At 43.2% G+C, this 25430-nt stretch overlaps 2 protein-coding genes across 4 annotated transcripts in view; one reads left to right on the top strand and one right to left on the bottom strand.

Moving 5' to 3' along the window:
- Positions 1–767: 767 nt before the first annotated feature.
- On the top strand, positions 768–24664 carry CCNE2 (cyclin E2). Of its 2 annotated transcripts, none has more exons than XM_078687010.1 (12): positions 768–829; positions 1718–1755; positions 1836–1923; positions 2011–2070; positions 3337–3491; positions 4725–4860; positions 5581–5727; positions 7064–7159; positions 9887–10021; positions 11440–11551; positions 20473–20627; positions 22822–24664. In XM_078687010.1, exons 2-12 carry the CDS (start codon positions 1742–1744, stop codon positions 22936–22938), a joined length of 1215 nt encoding a protein of 404 aa, XP_078543136.1. In that variant the 5' UTR covers positions 768–829; positions 1718–1741; the 3' UTR covers positions 22939–24664. The 2 variants fall into 2 exon arrangements, with proteins under 2 accessions (XP_078543136.1, XP_078543137.1); XM_078687011.1 differs by lacking the exon at positions 768–829 and adding an exon at positions 951–969.
- The window catches only part of INTS8 (integrator complex subunit 8), a 552137-nt gene continuing 551307 nt past the window's right edge, over positions 24601–25430 (bottom strand). For both annotated transcript variants that reach the window (XM_078687009.1, XM_078687008.1), the window contains exon 28: positions 24601–24827. In XM_078687009.1, the coding sequence (XP_078543135.1) occupies positions 24711–24827 (117 nt within the window). In that variant the 3' untranslated portion in view covers positions 24601–24710. The remainder of the gene's footprint in view (positions 24828–25430) is intronic.

Below are 25430 nucleotides of genomic sequence, written 5' to 3'. Positions count from 1 at the left end.
GCCATCTTGCACTTCCTGGGGGTGTGGGCACCCCAGGTTGGGTATTGGCCTTGCCGAAAGAAAGTATCTGGCCCATGACTGAGGGGCTTTATTCCTGGGGCATGTGGTCCCTTTCCCAGGTGAGTGAATCTCTGTCTTTTCCTAGCTAGGGGGTCTTTATTAAGTGGGGGTGGTATCCACCTCTGAGGACTCCGGCCTGAACACAATGAGGTTAAGGAGGTTGTCACCCTGGCTCATGGCTATGGGGTCTAATCTGTAAAATCCCCCACTGTCTTTTCTTTCCCTAGGCACGGACCCAAAATACAGAACTCTAGACCAGTAACGCTTAGACTGCTCAACTCTATGATGATTTTCAAGTTCTCCCTGAAACCTACTGTTGATTTACCTGGTGTTCCTCTCCAATGTCTTTCAAAGCCCATGAATGTAGGATCCAACTGACTTTTCAGTTTTCACATTGTGTCCCACGACTAATTTCTGCAACCATATGTCCCCTTTTTATGTATTATTTTGTATGTAAATTAATAACACTAAATGTGTATCGTGGGGCTCTTTGACGCCCCACTGGGACTTGTTCGCGCTTTACAAAACAAAAACTTCCAAAAATAAATAAAACATTCCTGAGAGTGTCTTCCCCAGTTCGGCGGGTCTCTGTTGTCCTGGCTCGGGAGGTCTTTATTTCTGGGGGCGGTCTCCCGCCCAGGGGGCTCCTGTGTCTGGGTTGAGGTGCAGAGCCGGTGGCGGGTCGCGCATGCGCAGCGGCAGCTGCCGCTCTGGATATAAGAGCTTGGCGCCAGCAGCAGCAGCTGACATCCACCCAGAGCTTCTTGTGGTGAGTAGCTGCCGGACCCTGAGCAGAGACAGGACCCCCTCGCTGGGCAGCCAGCCCCCCAGCACACACAGGCTCGGCCCCGGTCGTAGAATCCTCTTCAGAGAGGGACAGGCAGAGAGCGACGACATCGAGCCGCGAGTGTGAGGAGGGGGTCGGATTACTTGCACCCCATCTTTGAAGATATGGTGGCCATTGGCGGGACAGGACCCCCCGGCACATTTTTCTGTTACAGTAGGCTACCCCTGCACGAGGATTATGATCGGGAAACTGGACGTCTTTACCCGGCTTTTCCAACCCTAGCGCCGGCATTAGCTGCTGTGCAGGGTTCTTTGGCCCCCCAGTGGGGTCTCCGTGCCCCCCACCTACCCTCGGTTACAGATCGGATACTTTGAGGAAACCTCGAGCCGGACGCGGGCACTCGGGCGCGGGAGGCGTCTTTACCGCCCGTAGTGATTTGGCGCGGAACGCGTTCTTCCCTCTTAAATTCAAACCTCCGAAAGCCGGGGTGCCCCCCCGGGATGCAGGATACATGACGAAGGGCAGTCCCTGAGTTCAGGGGTCCTTCCTCGTGCAGGGGAGACTTGTGTGTTCGCATCTCGGGGGACAAGGGCTGCAATGACAGCAGCTGCCATCTGCACTAACTACTCATTCATTCGCACACTGGCATGGTTTACACAAGGGAGACTCCTGCTTGAAACCTCCTCGCATATGGCTGCATCACACCATTCATTCTTTGCGATGCGCGGTTTTCAGTAACCGCTCCAAAGGTGCTCTTTTGTCCCCCAATCGCGCGCCTATACTGGGTGGGGGTGCTTTTCCTTTGGGGTGGTTTGTCTTCCAGCCTAGTAGCCATCATTCTCACGTGTAATCTATTGCTTTCTTTTTCAGGAGACCTGAAAGACACCAAGCAGGATGTCCAGACGCAGGTGAGCTCTCGAACCAATGTCTTATTCACTGTCCCTTCCTTGTGTGATGCTCCTGGCCCTGACTTGTTTGTACTCTGCAGTGATCGCTTGCAAGCAAGAAACCCCAAGCTGGAGACGGACGAGGAGAATGCTATGTCTGTGCTGCGCCCCAAGAAGAGGAAAACCGAGGTAAGGACCTGCAGTGGGACATGTGGCGGGAGTTAGTCCTTCATGCATGTGCTGGACAAGATGTGACACACTGTCTTCCCCTTTCAGGATTCAAATGGAAAATATGACAACCACCACAAGATTAAGAAGCAACAGTACGAGATCCAGGTATGTGCCATGGGAGAGTGCTTAGAAGTCTGATGCTGGTGTAGAGTTGACATGAGTGTGTCAGGACGCTTCCGACAACTTTTAATATATTGCTTTGCTGTGTGCACTGCCCTTATGGCAGGCTGCCAAGCGCCATAGTCGGCCCCATGTTCTGGCGTAAGATGAGTTGACCCCCAGCGCGTGTGCAGAACAGCTGCGTCCCTGTCTGAGCTCCTGCTGATCTTGGCGCGCGCGCCTTCTCCGGGTTCGTATCTACCACGTATTCCGTGGCTTGCTGAGTGTTTGCATCTCCAAGCGACCTGCTCTTCACGATTGTGGCCCTCACGTAGTTTGCCTAGTTTGCGAAGAAAGCTATTTCCGGGCAGAGAATGGACTGCAGCTCGACGGGGGCAGCCGCGGCATCCCGCCATGCGTCAGAGGCATTATTTTGCGTCTGATTAGAAATGTAATTTAGCGCCAGATGTCTTCCCTGCGGCTTTACCCACTTGGCTGTTACCGAGGACCTTGCAGAGCTTGGGTGCTCCGTGTTCCTTGGTAACACCGCCAGAATATAATCGGCAGTTGTCGCCGCTAGTTTCTTGCATTCCTTTCCCCCCCCTGCAGGTTGCCCACCCTCTTTCCCCATCTTTGGTCGCTGCTCCCGAAGCTCTTATTTACCACGGATGCAGCCGCTCTGGTTCAGCTGGGAGACTCGTCCATAGAAGCACTTTTGAAAGTCCCGGGGAAAATTCCACGTGACGCTGTCCAGCCAATAGGCGCGCAGCTGACTGTACATAGTGTCACTGTAAACTTCCGCTTCGGAGGAGGAACAGGAAGAGGTGTCTCCTTTCACACTGAATACAGTGGGACCCATCGATATCAGACCCTGGATTCATAAGCTGAACTTACTCAAGGACGCCCCAGTTTCTACCGCGAGCATTGCCCGAGTGGTCACGCATCTTGTGGAGTCACTGGGTTTCTGCAAATAAAGCTCCACTATAATGCAGATTTTATTGGCACTTCTGTTTTGATAATAAACTGTTCCTCATTGGGAAATGGCGCAGCGTAGGTCGTCCTAGGTGTCACCCTGCCTTTTCTGCTAACAAGCTTAAATTTTTAGCTGGAATATGTGCCAATAGAGTGTATATCGGACATAGAGCCGTGAAGCGCATACTTCCATGTCTGCAGAGGAATGCACCTACCTGAGCTGCTACAGCCTGGTAATTGCGCCATGTTTTGCAAGCGAGCAGCGTCGAACCAACATGGTGATATTTGTTTTCTTTGCAGAGCTGCTGGTCCCCCCTGATATCCGGAGGCGTTAGCCCCTGCGTCCTAATTGAAACTCCGCACAAGGACATGGGCATTACCAGTGATCTGTCCAGCTTCACACAGTACCGGTTTAAAAACTTCTTCATAACGCCTTCCCCGCTGCCCAGCCTCAGGTAAGTTCTAATTGGTTTATTATTCATGTTATTTCAGCTTTGTTTAATTGATGAGATTAACTTGGGGGTGGGCAGTCAACAGCTAATCAACGTTTGTCTATTGTTGTATACTTTATTTGTGCAATTTTACCTCGGATTTGCCGCTGCCCTCAACATTCTGGGAAGAGTCATAGTAGGAGAATATGGATACACCAACCGCCCAGTTGTTCTTTTTGAAAGAAAAACAACCCATAAATGCCCTGGCTTGAAAATGGAATTAAATGCATATCAGCAACTGGTGGCACTGCTAACGCCAAACCTCCCTCAAGTACCCTCCCCCTTCCTTTGTCAAACAAAAGGTCACGTTCGCGCCCCTTCCCCGTGGTGAGGTGTCCCCACCCTCTCTCTGCATACCAAAAGGCAGGCATGGGAAATGGCGGGATTGGGTGCTAAGAAACCCATCAAGCGCATACCTGCATCTCTCCCGTTGGCGCCCTCCGTTGTGCTTCCCCTCTTTAACGCACCCGTCCCTCCCCCAGTGCTGGCACTGGGAAGCACATCATCCCATTCACCGTTGCTGTAAATAGACATAAACACGTCTTGCCCTCGATTCCACACAAAACGACTTGGGGCATGGATTAGGAATTGTGTGCCCTGAATCTCCTATAGTACAGGAGGTGTGTCATTTTACCACAGGCGACTAGTGATGTCCCAAGTAGAATAATACCCAAATTACAGACATTTGTACCAGGGTTGCAGGCGGGTATGTATCAGACCGGTATTCCTGCTTAACGGTTTGCTCAATTCACACCAGTGCAGGCTATTCGCCACTATTAAATTCAAAGCTAAGATTCGCAAAGTCCCGAAAACACCATCATTTACTAGGTAGTATTGAGCATTATTTTGCAGACAAAACAACAAATAATTGTATACATATGACACTTTCCAGCTCCCTAAAAAGCCACGGTGTCAAAGCAGACATTTTCAATATCACCTCCAGGGATATTCGGTTTTTAGCCTCTGGGTCACTGGCATGTAAGATTTGTAAATATTGGACTCTATAGCAGTATTTTTTTGTTGTAAAAACTGTTTTGTCACAATATTACCGGTGTCTTTGCAGGCGAAGCCTGAATTGAATGCTGATGAGTAATGTGCACCCTGCACTGTCTAAAGGATTAATATAGTTTTGCTGTTGTAGGACAATGGGGTCGAAAAATGGGCATTACGTTTTACGCACTCTTTTTACTTTTGTAGCTGGGGAAGCTCAAAAGATGTCTGGCGCAAAATGTTGAACAAGGAAACCAGATATGTCCATGACAAACATTGGCTGCTGCAGCATCCAACGCTGAAACCAAACATGAGAGCAATACTACTGGACTGGCTCTTTGAGGTTTGTTTTTGGGCTTTATTATACACTACTAAGAGGCCTGTTTTTAAACCCAATTGTAAAAGGGGTTCTTGTATACTTTATAAATATCACTAGCCCATGTGCTCTACAGAGACATCTGGTGGCAGAAAAAACGTGGAAATTTAAAAGACAAGTAATAGAAGAGGAGGGATGGTTGGAGGAACTTTCTTAATTGATACTGCATAAGTAATACGCAAGTATTTAAAAACTGGTTTGGCCAGTTGTGTGATAAGGTAATGTTAGAGGAAGAGTGGAGTTGACATGGCATTCTAGGAGATGGGCGCCAGGGTAGGGATCCCTGAGCCTCTGAAGACCACGCTTTCAAAATCCAACCTGGAATGGATAGGCAGCCTTCGTGGGTGGAGATGAGTAGAATATTTTATAACCCAACGTGCATGGCATTGTTAAATATCAATTGAAAACGAGCAAATCTAGCAGTAGCCTAATTAAGAGTGTAGAAAAATTCTAGAATGGATCAGACCAAGAAGATTGATTTAGTGGCATCAAAATCCAGAGGTTAGATTTACAATATTGTATAATTGGTAACAAGAGGTGAAAGAAGTTTAAGTAGGAAATTAATAAAAGGTTCCAAGGCAATCTAAAGATTGTGTGGTTGGCACACTATTTTGGACACGTTGTTTTGTATTGCCTGTGAAAATGTAATTATATTATAAGTTCATATATATTTTTTTTCAATTTTAGGTGTGTGAAGTTTACACTCTGCACAGGGACACATTCTACCTAGCTCAAGATTTCTTTGACAGATTCATGGTCACACAAAGTGATATCCACAAAAATATGCTTCAGCTTATTGGGATCTCCGCGTTGTTCATTGCAGCCAAGCTTGAGGTAAGTCAAACAGTTAACATATTCTGGTATTCAGTCACTCTAAAACTTTGACCATTAGTAATCGTTCCGAAACCTCTATGTGGAAAGTTGCATATGCACTACAGTGCTCGCCACAGGGATCAGTTAAGCTATTTCTGAAATGGCAGTGCATGAGCACGTGTTGATACTAAACCAACTTACCCAATGTCTTCACAGCACCCTAAAAAGGCCATTGTTACTTCAAACTGGGTTTTGTGAGTGCTTCTTCCAATGTTTTTATCAAGATAAAGGGACTCAGGAACACTAAGATCCAGCATATTTGGTCCAGATCAATAGTCAATGGTAAGGGGGTTATGCAGTTCCTATTAAGATGTGTAATTCTACTTGGGTCAGACAGGCTCTAAAGAGTCGGGTGTGCGTGACTCTTTAGGGACAAATGCCCTCCGACACCTAGATAGGTGTCATACTTCAGAGTCAGTCGGTGATAATACAAGACTCACACAATGTGGCATATTTAACATTACACTCACACCCATACACTTACTACACCAATCTACACAGACTCCCACACCTAAAGAGCCCCCATTGAGGGTGCCCATCGGGCATTGCAGTGCTGACCCCATGTGGAGCAAAAGCATGATACATACCTAGGTGTTTCAGGGTATTTGTTCCTAAAGAGTTGCACTCCCTGCTGACTCCTCATAACTTCTCTGACCTCAGTAGAACTACATATCCTAATAGGAACTGCATACCCACAGTACCATTGCTTCTTGCTGTGTCCACTGAACATAAGACAACTAGAGATCTGTTACAGGTGATATACTCTTCATGGTTGTGCATGAGGAGCACATCATGTCTCCTTAAAGGTGTCAGTGAGCACAAACATTGGTAGTGCCAATTGGTGTGGGCTTGGCATTCAAAGTGTATGGAGGTGATGGGTAAAGTGGGTTTCAGCACACCACCAAGTTTCAGCGACAGGCTGGTCATTGTGCTACAGCCCCCTGGGTACGGCTGATCCAAAATATTTGGGCTCCTCCAGCATCCAACTCTGCTACTGAGGAAGCTAGAAGGGTGCATTGACGTTCCTACAAGAAGACATAATCACCAACAGCAGTGAGGCAGGGCACAATAAACAGTCCATGTTTCAGGGAGACTTACAGTAAAACCTGCCACTCCCTTCACAGTGGTATTACAAATCCGTTCAAGTAGTTGACACTTGCAAGGGTGGAGGTGAAATGAAAGGATCAGAATTCCATCTTGCTAGGGCCACCAAAATCTCTGCTGTAGGTCTATGCGTACTCTTTATATTGTTGCTTGCTTGTTTTTTAACGTGCACAATACCTTTAAAACCCTGCAGGAAATCTACCCTCCTAAATTGCAGGAGTTTGCATACGTCACAGATGGTGCATGCAGCGAAGAGGATATCCTAACAATGGAGCTCATCATATTAAAGGTAACTCTTACCCCAATATTTATATCCAAGTTTATCCATGCTTACTCTCCTTTAACATATTGTTTCTAACTTCAGAGCTAAAGCGTATAGCCTGCTAAAGTGTGAGCACTAATAGTGCAATGCAGTGCAGTTCAACAAAGAGCAGCACTCTGTGTAAAGGGAGAACGCAGCGGCCCCATTGGTCCAGCTCCCATAGTGTTCCCAGACTGGCCAGTGAGTCAATAATAGGGTGATAATCCAGAAGGAAAAAGGAAATCAAACAGTGGGTGCAATCGTCTTAGAGTGGCAGGGAGTGGCAACTGAAAACAGACCAACTAGAAGAAAATGAACAATAGGGTGCATTCTGACTGATCTAACCGCTTGTTGATCACAGATCTACAGTACTTCCCACCTATCCTGCACACACTTGGATCCCACGGTGAACACTTATGAGAAAAAAAGGCAACACAAGGAGTTTGCTAGAAGTCTTGGTTATACGAGCCAGGAAGGGCTTTGAAAAGTGTTCCTATCGCAGTGACACAGCACTTGGAAAGTGTCAGTGAAAGAGGGCAATTGTCTAATAGCAGTTCCAGTATTCTAGATCTAAGAAGGAAACGTCGTAGGAAAGAAAATATGTGATGCTAGTTAGATTGTATGGCAAAATAAGGAGTATAGAAATATTGTGCTGCTAAAATATCGAGAAAGGAAGTGCTTGTAAATTAACTACCACACAGCCTCCTACCATGACTATATATGTGTGTGTATGTATCCAATCAAAATTGTTACGATAGAACCGCGCTCTCAAGAGAAAAGCTCAGCAAACTCCAATCAATAGTAAGGGGATTTATAAAATTTCATAACGGAGGGTTTATGGCGTTTAATAAATCCCCTTACTATTGATTGAAGTTTGCTCAACTTTTGGCCGGAGAACACGTTTCTATCGTAACAATTTTGATTGGATTTGCATACCGGTCTATCTCCGCCAGCGAACGCGCCACCCCCCACGGGCTCAGGTTTTCGAAAGGAGTGACGTTTTCTTGAAGGATATATATAGTTGAAAAAGGCGTGAGACGAAACACGTCCTGTTTTTGTGGATCCGGTAAAATACCTACAGAGTCCTTTCACCATCCACAAGTGGTCTCTTCGTGTGTGTGCAAGCTAGCACGGACCCATTGTTACATCTCACTCTCCCACGCCACCAACTCAGTCTGGCCGATACAGTGCATTCTGGGACATGAAGTTCTACATTCAGATCACAAACTATCACAGGTGTGCCGACAGCATTAGGGGGAGGAGTTCTGGGTGCTAGTAGGTATTTAACACAGGATGGAGCCAATTGGTGAAGGACTCGCTACAGTGTTGGGCGCTGAGGAAGGCTGATGTGCCGAAATGCATTTGCCGCCACTGGGACCATTTGAATAAAGCGTGTTGTTAGCTCCGAAATCCCCTCTGGCCTCTGAGTTCTTCTTCTGGGGTTTTTTTTCGTTATATATACTGCGCCTGCCAGGTGCGCAGCACAGAAGGCCCTGCTGGACCAAGTGTCCCGGAATTACACTGGCACCACGCTGATCCCAGCGTTATCGAGATCGAGGAATCAATATATCCTGAGACCGCCAGGAACCACAGGCCAGCATGGGTGGACTGAGGTATTTTATCTCTATTGGGCGTGAAGTCTCTATTTGATAGCCCCTGCCCATCCGCGAACCTGGGAGGAATGGCTGCAGCAGCACGAGGGGACAAAGGGTAGCAGCCGTGGACTTTTTCTTGATCTGAGGCTCCCCTCACCACTCAGCTGCAAGCTAGCACGGACCCATTGTTACATCTCACTCCCACGCCACTAACTCAGTCTGGCCGATACAGTGCATTCTGGGACATAAAGTTCTACATTCAGATCACAAACTATCACAGGTGTGCCAACAGCATTAGGGGGAGGAGTTCTGGGTGCTAGCAGGTATTTAACACAGGATGGAGCCAATTGGTGAAGGACTTGCTACAGTGTTGGGCGCTGAGGAAGGCTGATGTGCCGAAATGCATTCGCCGCCACTGGGATCATTTGAATAAAGCGTGTTAGCCCTGAAATCCCCTCTGGCTTCTGAGTACTTCTTCTGAGGGATTTTTTCGTTATTTATATAGTTGAAAAAGGTGTGAGACGAAACACGTCCTGTTTTTGTGAATCCGGTAATCCATATTTTGGCTCTATGATATTTAAATCTTTGTTATAGTGGATTACAGCAAGTTATGTATGAATGTTACTATACTACCCTGAAGATGTTTGTTGCCTACTTGTTTGGGAGGGCTGACCTTGTGGTATGTGGAGGAAAACTGGGCTTCTAAACCGTATACTTATTTATTTCTGCAGACTGCAGGTGGGGTTAAAAGTTGCGATACCTACTTGTATTGATTGCATCCTAAATGAAACAGACCCATTTATCTAAATCCTGTTGCAGTGCCCTACGCTTCGATTTGTTTTCCATGGGGATAATCTGCACAAGACATCTGTGATATACATTCTCTTCTACTAAGCCTTTCAAATACCTTTTAACCCCACACAATGGACTCCCTTGGCCACACTCCCTTCTCGTAATTCCAGTCACTTTGCTAATGTCTTGTTTCGGAGGTGTGATTTGACAACTGAGGTCTAGCCTGAGTTGCAGATGTTACTGATGCAAAAGTGTACACCATTAATTTTAGGATTGAAAGGTTTGCTAATTTTTTAAAAAAACTTTAAACTATTCTGTTTGGACTTAGGCTTTAAAATGGGAACTGTGTCCAGTGAGCGTAATTTCGTGGCTGAATCTGTATCTTCAAGTGGACTCGCTTAAGGAATTTCCAAAAGTACTCCAACCTCAGTATTCTCAGGAGAAATTCATACAGATCGCACAGGTAAGGATTTTCTGTTTTTAAAGAACTTTCTGACTTTTTTGTATTGTTTATATCTTTGATATATATCATGGTCCTATGTATTTTTCGGTACATTTTCTTTAAGCACATGCAACAGACACTATACGGACACTTCAATTTTTGAAAAAAATCATGGTGTTACATTTACAATTTAAACGGTCTTGTAATTTCCCAGGATCTGTACATTTTTTGCCTAGAACTTTAAACTATTTCACTGTGATTTATTAAGTAAATTAGACCTTTGATTCTTAACCTTTTGTCCAAAGAATGCAAATACATTTCAGACCATGAAATATTAACAGATTAATACGCTGTATATAAATAAAGACGCACACTGTACAATTAAAAGATTTTAAAATGTTCGATGAATGTGAAGGAAATTGAAGGCTAAAAATTATTGTAGTATCCCTTGATTTGTGGGAACAGTGCAAATGTATCAAACAGAACAAGGCACGGACAATGAGTGGCCTAAATTGAAAATATAAATGGGCCAATATTCCTGTTGACATTTTTATTTTTATATATATTTTCGTGAATTAAATACAATTTAATAATTTTTATTTTATTTGATGAATGCTTCTCCTGTATTTGTTTTGTATTTTTGGCAGTTTAAATAATAAAAAATGACTAGGCTGGGGTCAAACGCTTCTAGCAATAACTCAATGGTGTACCCAAATTCTAATGTTAAGCAGGGGTCCCCAGAAGTCAAAAGGTAAACAACCAACTGGTTTAAAGAATGGCAATGTGTGATAACCCACGAGTAAAGAGTTTCCACTAATAAAAGCAATGTCACGGAACAGAAAAATCAGTTGTGTAGCTAGTTAGCTAAAATTGTGTATACCTAATTAAAATAAAAAGCAAGTTCTCCCTCTTCCCAAAGTGACTGGAGAGTAGAATGTCCACCTATTACTCAAATGTGGTTGTCAGAGTGAGCAACTGGGCACATTAGCGGGCTTTCCCAAAGCCATTCACCTGCTACATAATTGGTCAGCATCAGCAGATTCACAAAACTGTAGATGATGCTGTTTGCCAAATTAGGAGAAACTGGCATATGATTAGTTCATGGGCTCCATTTGTCAATAGGTCGAGAAGCAGCAATCATTAGAAAGTAAAGATCACTTGAGTACCAATACCTTTCTTTACTGGCACAAAACAAGTATCTAGATTTTAATATAATTAGTGAAGAAGCAGAAGTGGGTTGATCGATAGTGCCTGCAGCGAGTGGACTGAATAGCACAAAGTAGTTTTTGTGAGCTATGTGTAGTTATCGTAGAACCACTTGTAGCATGACTCGGCTGGCAAGATGCTTGTTTGTAAGCAATAAGTTAGCTGTGAAGATAAGGGAAGGAAACTCTGTCTTGCAAACCGATTCATTCAATTAATCTGTATTTCTCTTCCAGCTTTTAGATTTATGCATTCTGGATATAGAGTCATTGCAGTTTTCGTACAGGATATTGGCCGCATCCGCACTGTTCCACTATACTTCAGCTGAAGTTGTCAAAAAAGCAACAGGTAAATAATTCAATAGTATTAACTGTGTGTTGCAAGATACCCATGGGGTCTCTTTGAGTTTTGAAGAGTGTTACTTGGCATGAGTAAATTCTAGAAAATGTTTGGAGGAATGGAATGCAGCCAAAGACCAGGGCACAAAAATTAATAGCGCCCTAGTAACATGGTATGTGCGTCTTTATGCAAACCAAGTGATCTTTGTTCATGTGTTGATTTTACCATTGCCGTTTGTATTACCAGGCTGCAGAAGACAGTACAATAGTGAGATACCAGTTTTTGTTCTTAGTTTCACTGACAAAGGGGATGTTTTGATTACCCCAGACCGTGTGACTATACCAGATATAGGCTTCCGCTTGGTTATACGTTTTAAGTGGCTTTGCTTAGGTACACCTTTGGCTGCCTATTATTCAAAACTAGTACATTGAGGACAATTATCTTGATTTGATTCTGCAAATAAAATGTTGTGGCTAAGGATTAAGAACTCTGAGATGGAGCCACGTGCAGGATTATCTAAAGGTTGTTACCCAGCTTGAAGTAAAATAGAACAGTGATGGCACCTCTTAGTTGGAGTAGCCAAAAAAGACTTTTACGTCCTCTTCTGTCTTGACTTTGATATTTTAGGTTTGCTTATTGACCCCACAAAAAATGTCTGCAAGCTACCACGTCCACAGAAATTTTGTTTGGGCAAGAAGTTATACCGTTTGGTAATACGTTTAGGAACTTTGCTAAATTTGTATTTTTGATTAGGTTGAGTTTCTCAAATAGAAAGATCTAGCTTTTCCACTGTTTAATGTCATTAATCTGGACTGTGACTTTTGGGATTGCTGTGAGGGTGGTGCTCCTCTTCTGAAGCCAGTCTCGAGATAAGACTTGAAGTTGGAAGAGGTCCCACCCATTTCAATTTTCAGAGCTGTTGATAATAAAGGCAACAGTAATAATATATTTAGTTATTATTACCAATCTCCTTTACTGTGTTTTTTCTTGCAAGAAGGCCTCACTAATGAGTTTAATTAAGCAATAGCACCATTAATGTTTGTGTGTGAGACCGAAATGGATTTTGGGCCTTTTTTTTTGTTCGCTTAATGTCAATTTTTTTTTTTTGGGCCACTGTGCTTTAAATGGCCAAGTACACTCCGATACCAATTACCTACACCTCTTTAATATGAATGGGACAGTACCTGCACTTCTCAGCACTTGTTCAATACTTTTGAGAGCGTACCTGCACTCATGAGTAGTAAACAGGTACTGTGGGGGTAGTGAGTACCAGCAAATCTATATTTCCATTTCAAGCACTGGCCGCCATAATCCAGCAAGTCTTAAAGGGAAGGCTCAAATCTCTGTAATGTAGAGTGAAACGTTTCTGCTGCAATATGTATTTAGATCTTCTTTCTTGACCCATTTGGTTTTTGGGACTGTCAGCGCTCTGTTTTTCAGAACCAAGACTTTCAGGTCAGGCAGTGTACCACACAAGTTTCTAGATGTAAGAGGACAACATCTGAGCGTTCCTTTTAAAAAGCGGTTCAAGCACTTGGAAATAATCAGATTAAAACAGCAGGGTATTCATCTCCATGAGTCAGTCCCCCCAAATCAACCTAGAACTGTGCCCTAGACGCTGGAACTTGGACCAAAAACGTCCTTTGTTCTTATTGTTCTAGTCCTTTTTAGGTCTTGCCTAGCTATCGCGCAAGCGATGCTATGCGAGATATTTAGTAAGGGGCTTTTGAAAGTGCTCCAAAGACTGCAGGCGGATCGGGTACAGTGCATGTGCGCCAGGCGCGCACACCATTTGTCAGCCTGCATGGTCACTTTCGCGGCCGCTTTGATGTTCTCAGTGAGCCACGCGGCCACTGAGAACATCAAAGCAGCTGCAAAAGTGATCACCATTTGCTATCCTAAGGATTCTGTAAGTCCGCTACCAGCGCTGCAGTTTACCGTACAGTGCATGTGCGCCGGGTGCACGCACCATTTGTCAGCCAACGTGATCATTTTCGCGGCCGCCTTTGATGTTTTCAGTGAGCCGCACGGCCACTGAGAACATCAAAGCGGCCGCGAAAGTGATCACCATTTGCCATCCAAAGGATTTTGTAAGTCTGCTACAAGCGCTACAGTTTACCATAGCGTTTTATTTTATTATTTTTTTCAGCTCTCCTTGAAGCAGTGTGTCGTCCCCTCCCCCACATTGTCTATAATGGCTTATAAGTAAACATTAAACAGAAAAGCGATTGAAGTCAGATTTAAAAAAAAAAAAACTCACCCCCTTCCAGCACCGCAGTGCATCGAGTAGTTTTATTTCCTTTCAAGGGACCAACATAGTCTTGCTTTGTGCTGCACGTTACCACCACAGATATCATGAAATGCACTTTAGCATTGCAATTAGAACAGCAAATTTACACGACCAAAAACCCAAAGTGCTGTTGGTGAGAATACCTGGCTATGTGACCGTGAATATTATCAAAACAGGATGCGTGACAGTGACTAAATGTATGTGTTCTATTTTGGAACAATAAATGACGCTGAACATCCTGTGATTCTGGGCAAATCACTTAATCTCCCCATGCCTAACAAAATTGAATGTGTGTCCTCATGTACCCCCCCCCTCGCGCCCGCCACAGCAGAACATTTTCGATTTCAGCATTTCATTTTCCCTTTGCTTTCACTTTTAGGGCCGTGACAACCCGCCCCCCCTTTCCCTCGAGCCCGCCACAGCAGCTGTAGATACAGATTAGCAAAAGAAGAATTTACAAGAAAGCATACCATGGCCATATTTATTTTACTCGCTTTTGAACTGAAAAGATGACCACCAGGGGCAGTAGTGGAGAAATATTGGTTCCACCCCAACCCTTACAGTATGCTGATTTTGCCAGTGCTTGTTCTTTCAGTGCGCGCTACCCGGTGGCTATAGTGCGAGCGTGGTGGTTGTTTACCTAGAGCAGCCGAGGATTACATGAAGGCTGGCCGCATTGTAAATGCATGTTTCATTATCCTTCCCTGAGGTAGTGAACAGAAGTTTGGATTTCCAAAAGATTCTTGGCATTTTATAAGAAATAAAATCAAGGCGTCCTGCAAAATGCTAATAGGTTTTACACCGATGATACCGCACCGAGGCAGCTCTGTGACACGTGCAGGAGGCAGTGTTTGTGAAGCCAGTAAAATGCCCTATCAGTTTGTATGAACTTTTTATGAGTTAAAACGTCCAGGTTTAATGGTTATGCTATGATATACACACAACTACCCACACACAACAACCCCACGCACACAACCACATACAACCATACACACACACACACACACACACTGTCAGTGCACTCTTTCAACAGACACCGTCAGTGCACTCTTTCACTGGGCACAAACACCACCATCTGTCAGTGCGCGCTTTCACTGGGCACAAACACCACCATCCGTCAGTGCACGCTTTCACTGGGCACAAACACCACCATCCGTCAGTGCACGCTTTCAGTGGGCACAAACACCACCATCCGTCAGTGCACGCTTTCACCAAGCACACACACACACACCACCAGCCATCAGTGCACGCTTTCACCAGGCACACACACACCACCAGCCATCAGTGCACGCTTTCACCAGGCACACACACCACCAGCCGGCAGTGCATGCTTTCACCAGGCACGCTTCCACCAGGCACGCTTCCACCAGGCATACACACCACCAGCCGGCAGTGCACACTTTCAGTGGGCACAAACACCACCATCCGTCAGTGCACGCTTTCACCAAGCACACACACACACACCACCAGCCGTCAGTGCACGCTTTCACCAGGCACGCTTCCACCAGGCATACACACCACCAGCCGGCAGTGCACACTTCTACCAGGCACACACGCCATCAGTGCACAATTTCTACAGGCACACACACCACCAGCCATCCGTGCACACATCAATTGTTAACGCATCCACAGTTAACTATTGTAGCAATTGCAGTATGGCACACTTTACTTTTACACATATTCATCTATAGCGCAGCATGCCACCATTGCAACAAAAAATAAATACATTTTTTTGGCCTACAGTTTATAGACTTTTGTTGCAATATTTAGCAATGCCAATAGCTCAAACTTAATTAATGTGAGACCTATTGCATTGAAAATGCTTGTTATTTTTAGGCGTGACAAGATATTTGTCAAAAAATACAAAATGGTGATTGAGGATTGATTGTACACTTATCGTCAAATCTTGGCTTGTTACAACATTTCACAAATACCCTTTCATTTATTGTTGCCTATAAAACCTACGGCTTGGAGCACATTTCTTACATACATTGTGTCCTATCTTTGTCGGAATACAATGAAGTGTGGGTAAGGAAGGGGTAGGAACCCCCCTTCTCATATCCCCTAGGTTACAAGGAGTACGGATTACACATTTTCAATACTACGCAGCTGCCTGGGACATGGGGGACACATGGGGTTGGGGGTATTTTCTCTGTATGCATTAGGGCGCTCCCTTCTACCCCACTGTCAATATGTGAGTTGCGACAAGCAGACACTTGGGAGAAATGATGGTCACCAGTGCCGGTGCTTGTGGCACGGAGCGTAGGGCTCAACAAATGTGAGTACTTCACAGTGGTGTAGCAGGTGGGAGAGGAAAGGGGGGGTGCGGTCTGCCCCAGACGGCATGAGTTTTGGGGGTGTGGTCTCCCTTTACGCTCTTACCTATGGCCGTCGCAGGAATTGCCGGCACAACAACCCCTGCTCTTGCGTGCACCCGAAACAAGTGGCAAATGCAGGGACTGCCACGGGTGGCACAAGGGCTTGGTACGCCACTGGTACTTCGGTTTTCACTATATATGTCGGCACAGGAATGGACCTGAAGAATTTCTCAGGAACAGTAGGAGAATCATTTGTCTTCCCTCCTTACATAATGAAGAGTGGGCTCTTTCTGTTATGCAGATTTAGGGGCGACCAATCTAGTAAATTAATATAAAGAGCCAAGCCAGAGCTGAAACAGGAGTCTGGCTTGGAAGTGTTTTACTTTAATACATTGGATGGCTTCACTTCATTGAGTGGCATTTATTCCAAGTGATAGTTTCTAAATTTAAGTTAGAAACATCCATCTGCCATACCGCCCTGATGACGCAGCTAATAGTGAACCACGAGGCGTCAGTTGTCATGTATACCTTATTTTGGGGCTTATAATGTTACTACAGATGGAGCAACTTTAGTCTATTAACACATGTGTAAGAGAGGGTTTTGTACAGCGCACATCAAACGCATGTGCAAGAGAGGGTTTTGTACAGCGTACAGCGCACACCATAAGGTGCTCTTTATTTTTAGGCTGAAGGAAAAGCCAGCAAAGGAAAACAAAGTGCCCAGGATCACTCTATAGAGAAGAGGGGTATATCAACTAGATCAGGGTTCTCCAATGTCGGTCCTGGAGAGCCAGCTCCATGTCAGATTTTTAGCATATCCCCATGTATACAAATGTAGTTATGTTAAAAAACTGTCTTGGACCCGGCCCTCCAGGACTGACATTGGAGAACCCTGAACTACAAGAATATCTCTACCATTTAACCCCTTCCGTGCGGGGCAAGTTCAGCAGACGTCGCGTGCACTACCTCGGTAGTGCTTCGCACGTCCGCTGAACGTTCTGGCCCCGCCCGCGCAATAGAACGTTCCTCACCAGTGCGGAACGTTCAGCGCAGCGGAGGGGTGAACATCCGTGAATAATGCTTTCTGTTGAATTCTTTGAGGAGCTACATCAGTACACTGTAAAGTAAAAATGTTATTTTGTGCTTTAACTTCCAGAAGCTTGAAATATTCATACAACAAGCATTGGCGTAGCCAATAGGTCTCGCTTTTGGGACCTTCTAAGTATTTAGTTATGCAGCACAATATCCTTGGTGCAACAACATCAACTGTTGCGTGGCTAAACACTTATAAGGTCCCAAAGGTGGGACCTATTGGCTATGCCAATGCTTGTTAAACTTGGATGTACTAAACATGAATGCTTTTTATTTCTGAGGCTCTGTAAAATGTTGGGATAATGAATAACCTCAACTCGGAATGAATATTAACATATTCCTGGTGCTTTTGGTAAAACCAACTTCATACCCATTTTAAATTGTGCTCTGAATTTTGATCGTCCTTGGCTGTGAGGAACAATTCTTTGATGCGCTTCTCATGGTTTCTTTTAATCACGGCAACATCAACAGACATACTTGTGATATCCAAATGGCAAAATAAAGAACATTTTCTGGTCTGTCCAATGCCTCATTAACTAATGACTATTTAATTTCTAAAGGTGAAGATTGTGTCATTCTGTCGGAAGTGTATGTAGTAAAAGCAGTTAATAGTGGAAAAACATAGTATAGATGCATGCAGATAATCTCAGGGAGGACATTGACAGCACGGCTGAGGCTAATGACTCTAGGCCTGCTGTAGAACTTCGAACATAAATAATTTGATTTAGGATTTTGTAGAGCGCTCTAATGTCCGGAGGCGTCTTACCACTAGCCTATGACAACGGAGAATTGAAGCCCTGATTAATTGCTGTACAGCCATGCCTTCAGGATTTTCCTAAAAGGCAAAAGAATTAAATGCTATGCATAACGCTTTAAAAATAGATTGGTTTTGCCCACATGTAGCCAATGGAGTTCATTAAGAGCCAGAGTTGCTGAATGAAATTTAGGGAGGTTTAACAACATTTTGAGGCTGAGTTTTTTAGTTTGTCATTTAGTTAGCAGTAACTTTTGTAAATTTAAGTACACTTCATTGCAATAGTTGACACGAGAAAAAATAAGTGCAGTGACTTATTGTTAGTAGCTCGAATGAAATCCTATGGAAAATCTTTTTAATGGTTTTTAATACAAAGAAGCATGATGAGATAACTGCATTCACTTGTTTCTTATATTTGGTCATCAAAGTGTCACCCGCGTTTTTTAAAACTTTTTGTAGGGACTGGCAAAGTCCCTAATTCTTGTGGGCCACCAAGATGAGAACCAGAAGCAATTGTCATGCCCGAACTCGATCACTTCTATCTTAGATGAGTTTCATTTAAGGCAATTACATCTCATCAAGTCGCTAACTGTAGACTTGCAGTTTGAAAAGGTCTCATCTATGCTATGATCGGATTTACAAAGCGACCACTATTTGGGTATCGTTGACAGGACACAAAGGATTTAATTAGGACAACCACGGGGTGATGTATGAATAGGACTTAGCAGTGAGCCCTGCGGAACAAGGAAGAGAATATGGTTCAGTTATGAAATCGTCAGGTCACTGATTGTATCCTGTTAGCCAGAAATGAAGGAAGCATGTCCAAGGCTGTGTCCTTAATCCCCAGCTTCCTCAACCTGGCAATCAAACAAGAATGATCGACCGTATTGTAGGCTGCGGATCGGTCCAACAGGACAAAGGCCGCTGTGCTGTCCCTATCAAGATTTCTTCTTTGGCCATGATGAGAGCTGTTTCTGTACTGTGCCCACTGCAGAAACCAAACTGTCACATCCAAAAGATTGTTTGACTCAAATGCTGCCAGCTGTATATTCATAGCCTTTTCGGCCAATTTGGTCAGAAGGGGAAGCCTTGACATAGGGCGATAGTTGATTACATCTTGGGGATCAAGGTTAGACTTTTTAATGGGTAGTAAGTGTCAGAAATACACCTGTAGAGAACATATTGTTAAAACATTTGTTAGCTGTTCTGCAAGATCTGGAATAAACTGGATGAGAAATGGTGGACTTGGGTCTACTGGAGATCATGACTTTATAGTGAGAATCAGCTGACTTTTTCCCCACTGTCAGACAAACTAATTCTTTAAAAGCAGTAGAAGTCTTGTGAGCTGATTCCTAGATAAAAACAAATACGGCACCTTGGTAGAACTTGGATAGACATGGAATTAACAAGTCAAGCACAAGGAGCATCCAACAAATGCAGTTTCAGAGACCTTAGATTAAAAAAAACATTCAGAGATGTCTCCAATTAGCTCCATACAATCTTAATTGCTTCGGAGCAAAGGAAACCAAATTACAGGGTTACCCGAGTGACCCCCAACTCTACATCCCCATACCAAAACCACTGCCTATAGAGTAATCCAATACGGGACCAGATGTGGGAGTGGTCAAACTGGTGCAAAGAACCCAATACATAAATTCACATCCGTCCATGGGAAATGATCTGCAAAGGACCAAGTTTACTTGAAATAATCAGACAAGTGAAATTCTAGTTCTAGTGCACTCCTGAAATGTACATGGGGGAAATATAGGAAGTGTTTCTGGAAGAAGCTAGATGAGTGAAGGTGCTGATGTAGGATTTAGTCCTTTTGAAACAAACTTCATTCCTACACAAGACTGTACAAATTATTGCATAACATTTGGATACGAAGAGGGAATGTTAAAATGAAGTGGGGGAGGAACACCATGTAAAGATATCCTTCAATCTCCCAGCGTCACAAATTGATTAAAAGCAGTGCACATCAGATGTTCACCCCTTTTCTCCAATATCCATTTCATTCTGTTGTATGTTGTGCATACTTCCTGCTACCATGAGTTGATGCAGAACTGTACCCCTGAAGGAGGCGGTTTCTACCATATACCCACTATGGGGTAATACACACTATTTGATGTACCATTCCTTTCCTGCAAATAGTGAATCTTATGAGGACTGCAGTTTACCCACCTCTTTAAACACAGCTAAAACTCACGGAATTTAACCACAAATGATTGCTCACTCGGCCCACTGACAGTACCGCAATGTCTTCTTATAGCATTTGTTCCGTCTGTGTGAAGCTACAGATCAATGTCCATATTGTAACTACCTCCCTGGTGGTGGATAGTATGTGTTTCTGTCCTCTGGCTTTGTATTTAATTTGCTGATGTCGAAAGTGGCATCACATTTTTTTTCTAAAAACCTGACATGCTGAGATGTATAGATAGAACAGTGGTAAAACATTCACATTTTTCTTTTCTTTTAGGTCTAGATTGCAACTGCATTTCTGAATGTATAAATTGGATGGAACCATTTTTCAACACTGTTAAAGGAATAACTGTAAAAGTGAAGATCTTTAAGAAAGTTGCTGCAGAAGACCGGCATAACATCCAGACCCACACAAACTATTTAGACATGCTGGTAAGAGCATTCTTTACATTTTGTTTACAAACTACCTTTAAATTCTTGATTAGCAGTGGTCAGACTAGAAATGGTGCGTTTTACAAGGCCTGCCCCTCAAGGTGAGCAATGATTTGTGTCCACAGTTCGGTTCACTCCTGAAGATGAAGAGATTCCCAGATAGACACATAGCTGCATCAGTAGATCTATTGAGAGATCCATATTGCCCAACATTTGGTGTGTTTCGAAGCAGGAGGCACTGGTCTTGGGCGGTCTGGTTTTTTAGGTAATCGCTGCCTACCATTTGCAATACTGCATGTACTGGGACAAACCGGATGGCAACATCTGTAGCTATTATACTCTAACATGCTATGCAAAAGTAAATAACTGGTTTTGCTCGAACTGGGAAACTATCTGTGAACCACAAACTAAGCAACTCACCATTAGATTTCCAAACTGCTAAGGACACGATCACAAAATAGGTCCATGTGGCTCGACTTATTTATCTGCTCTGATTGTATTTGCATCCCAAACCACTAGAATATTGAATTGAGTATAGATTGCTTCACTTTGCCAGTTATAAGAAGTACTTTGGGTGTAAACTATTACTTCTGCAAAGAGTAGTCTGTAACTATTCATTCATTACGTTTTCTAGCAAGCTTTATTTAACTGTTTCTAAACCTATTGAAAAGTTATAGGCTTGCATCTGTTTGTCCCATTGTTCTTCTTACTTGTACATGTATGGCTGAACAGTACACCCAATGAAGTGTGATATTGATGCACCTGGCTGTCATCCGCATTCCCGAAACAGCAAACCTTCCCTGAGGGGTTAAAAACCTAACGACTGCTCACACTCCATAGCAGTGCTCATGAACAACTAATTAGCTGACCCTCGCTAATAACGTCTTCATGTCATTTCAATGGGTGGCCTAGTCTTTATGGGTCTCCAGCCACAGGAATGCAAGCAATCCACTTCAACTGTGTGGTAGTTATCCCCATCATGTGCCATGCTAAACCAGGGCCATCCACGTGGTTCCCACTTCTCTTTAATTGAAACTGCAAGCTAGTCCTTTAAGGGTGAACATCAGATATCCACCCCATAATTTGCAGACTTGGTGTTTGCATTATTTATCCCTTCTGCTTCCTCCCATTGCTATAGTAACAAGGCACTGTTTTCTCCAATTGCAGCATATATCTCTTGAAATTTCCCTACACACGAGTCCACCAATTACTTTTCACTTCCAACCCTTGAACTGATCAGCTTTCCTTGCTAAAGCAGTGGTCCAGTGAAAGCCTAGCAGTAGACAGACTATTCACCTGATTCTAGTGCATATCACAAGTTCCTGTCTTCCATTCAAACAATGTTATTTTTCTACAAGGTTGAATCCTCCGGTACTTTGCTATCTCAAAAAGCCTCACATATCGTCGTAAGATCATGCATGAAAAACTGACCTCGATTTAAAACCATTAATTGCCTCCTCCCTACTTTCCATCCTCTGTGTGCCTTTTCTAAGCACTGCTTTCTGTCACATGCATATTTGCCATAGTCTCTATTGTAGTTATGCAAATTGGCCATACCTCACAGTAGAGATGACGACCTCATTCTTTAAAAGATATAGCTCTGCAATTTAACTATCAATTTTCCTCAGCTTATCTGTTAATTTCTCCGACTATCTGCATGAATGCTCATACCGCATTCAGCCCCGCCCCATGAGCTACTCTTGGTTTAATCTGCCACAAAAAAAAAATGGGGCCAGTGTATGGAATGGTTTTCTTCAGAGCTCAATACCTCTGGATTACCCACTAGACCAGGGTTCTGGTCTAGTGGGTATGCTCCCTGGCTAAAGTTAATCCGGGCATCGTCTGTGTGTATATATTTGCAATTAACTTATTATAAATTACTCAGACTAGATTGATGGCTGGATAGTAGTGGTTACTGCGTGGGTTCAGCCCAACCCTATGACAAGATAATTCAGTCAGTAAAATCTAAGTGAGAAGCTTTATGTGACCTAATCCGTTCAGACTTCAATCTTTCACCAATCTACCATTATTTTATCCAACAATGGATCTGAGTTGGGATTTGTTGGTTGAGCACCCACCTGCTTTCCTGGACCTGCATCAATGAGGCCAGGTCAGATAAAATGCAACTATGAACTGCCTAATATTCCTGCATGAACTAACTGAAGGTTTTGTTTTATTCCCCTGTTTTGTTTAGGATGAAGTTTATGTGAAACCAAACTGTGTAGTCGTGGGACGGCAGTCTCCAGTGTGTATTGGAGGCATCCTAACTCCACCAAAGAGTACAGAAAAAACACTACATACAAAGCATTAATGATGGAGGACTGCAGCCAGCGGAAAGACTGTTATATTGGTGCTATACAAATGTGATTCGCGAACAAATCTGGGAGATGTTTCGTGGTCACCATTCACTAAAGGGCCAGGCTTCGTTTTTTGCCTGCCCACCCTGAAGTGTGAGAATACAGACTGACTTGAGTGCTGAGCCAATCGCCTCGAACATTATTTAAGTAAATATTGTACAAAAGTGTTTCATAGTTTACAATGTATATAGAATGAAGTGGCATTCACTTCATCGGTTTACTTGCACTGAGTTTTTACTCGAGATTTTTAAAAAACATGACCCATTCCTGCAAAAGGATGTTAGATATTGGTTGTAACAATATGTACACAACATTGCTTGGGTTACATCTTTTACTAATGTTGTAAATGCTAGAAAGCAAAGTATTACAGACATTGTACTACTAGGACACAAGCTAATACATACAATGTTCTATATGCAAACTTTGCTGTTCCCTTCTAATGGACCAACACTATAGAATATGTCAAACTCCATGCATGATAAAACGGTTAGGATGAGGGACTAAAGATCGAGTTCTATATGAATACTGTATCACATTTTCAAAAATGTAACTAACAACTCCTACAGTAAATTAACCTTTGGTTTAGTTTGCTTGTTCTTAAATTATTTATTAGGATAGCTTGTAAATTAGTTTTAGGTAACATGCAACATGTTACAGTATTTAAAAAAAACTGATAAGACTATCCTAATGGGTTTATCACTAGATAGGAATGGCTGAGCACGTTCTATTTATTTTGGCGAATGAAAGCTGCGAGTGGTTGCTGCAGGGTAGTCCTTAATTGCACTTATTTATTTGGAACTACCTTTCAACATTGTGCCATATTCACGGATATCCAACCTTGGAGCAGTTTAAATACAAAATGTGTCTTCAGTAAAGCACATGGGTTTTAAAGTCAGAGTTATGGGAACATTGGGCATGACCCTAGACAGCTGAACATGGAAGTTACTTTTCAATCTTTAATGTTTTGTCAATTAAAAAATAAATACGGTGCTCGAATTTGTCCAATGAGAAATCAGTAAACGTTAACTATAGTAATCACGGTGTGCAAACAGTATAGGCATCTTTGACCACATGATTACAAACATGTTTCATTAGAGGAGTACATATATATTTTGTATCCACGGTCTAGAACTTTGTGTACCGTTATATTTTGTAAGCCATGTCCAGGTGTACTTTTGCCACTCTTCCGATTCATAACTTTTAAAATGAAATGTTTGGTGATAACGTAATATTCAGTGATCTTTTTTAATACCCCCGAATGTATAATTGCAGTCGTTACTATTAGAAACTTTAGTGGTGGCTCATGTTGAGCATGTTCCCATTGTGGATGGCGCACTGATACGGCATGGGTCTTGGATGTAAACCAGAGTTTGTGTATCCCCATGTTTAATATATTGGATTTTTATGATGTACATTAAAAAACCCGTAATTTTGTACAAATCATTTTATACATGATCACAATTCTTAATGTGAAATGGAATTTGCTGTTTTAATTTTGAAACTGAAATAATTGCAACTGTTTTGTTTGAGAATCTTCCAAAAGAGACAATGTATTAAGGTGCTTGTTAATATGTTGATCCAATGTGTAAATATGTATTTTGTACAAAGACTATAAACATGTTTTAATGGTTTATTTGTAACGATGAGTTCTGGAGGAAAATAAAAAAATATTTTCATGTATCTTCTGCTCTTCTCTGCCACCTTCAATTATACACGCCATGCAGCGTCAAAAGTAAAGTTTTGCCATAGCTTGCAGAAACTTCTTTTTTCTTCGTTGCGCAGCAAGTTGTAATACATCTTCTGGGTTGCTGGAATTCAGTTCCGTTTGTCCAATGGCTTTTATCTATAAAACAAAGTAAAGTCTTAACTGATAGTGGTGTCCGGATTATATACAGTGTTCACGTTTGTGCTGCAGTAATTGCATATGCGAAGTTTCACGCTGGTGTCTACATTTATATGTTCAGTATTAAATTCGTAAGTCATCATTAGGCTAAAAATCTAATTGTAGTAATTTTTGGGTACTCCAATCCACCAGTGATGCCTAGCGCTGGCACATTTTTTTCACCATGCACTTGCACACAAACATTATAATCCGGCCCGAAGTGCTCTACAATGGGAATCCTCGTACAGCCCACTACCCGCCATCTTGGTGACTGAACCATGCTGCAAAGGAAATGGACATTTATATTAGGATTTTGGAACAAAGAACTATTCCTGTTGGTCTCTCCTGCTGACCTCGCCCTGTGTCTCTCTTCCAAAGCTCAACACAGCTACTGCCCATTTGGAAGTGTCATTCGCAATTTGGAACAGCCTACACTGCAGGCATTCAGTGTTAGCAGTCAAGGATTCATAGTGTAGCCTCTTTACAACAGCTGAGCATTTGACTGGGGCATCAGGGGTGAGTCACATAGAGTTCTATTGCGATTTAGCCGGGCCGGCAGATACC

Source organism: Lissotriton helveticus, chromosome 4_1 (genome assembly GCF_964261635.1).
Source record: "Lissotriton helveticus chromosome 4_1, aLisHel1.1, whole genome shotgun sequence".
Classification (NCBI taxonomy): Eukaryota; Metazoa; Chordata; class Amphibia; order Caudata; family Salamandridae; genus Lissotriton; species Lissotriton helveticus.
Note: the sequence above shows the minus strand (reverse complement) of the source record. Positions and strands in the feature narration are given on the sequence as shown.

Coding starts and splice junctions, on each gene's coding strand:
- CCNE2 (XM_078687010.1), top strand. Junction 1,924..2,010: donor CCAAGAAGAGGAAAACCGAG/GTAAGGACCTGC, acceptor TTCCCCTTTCAG/GATTCAAATGGAAAATATGA. Junction 4,861..5,580: donor TACTGGACTGGCTCTTTGAG/GTTTGTTTTTGG, acceptor TTTCAATTTTAG/GTGTGTGAAGTTTACACTCT.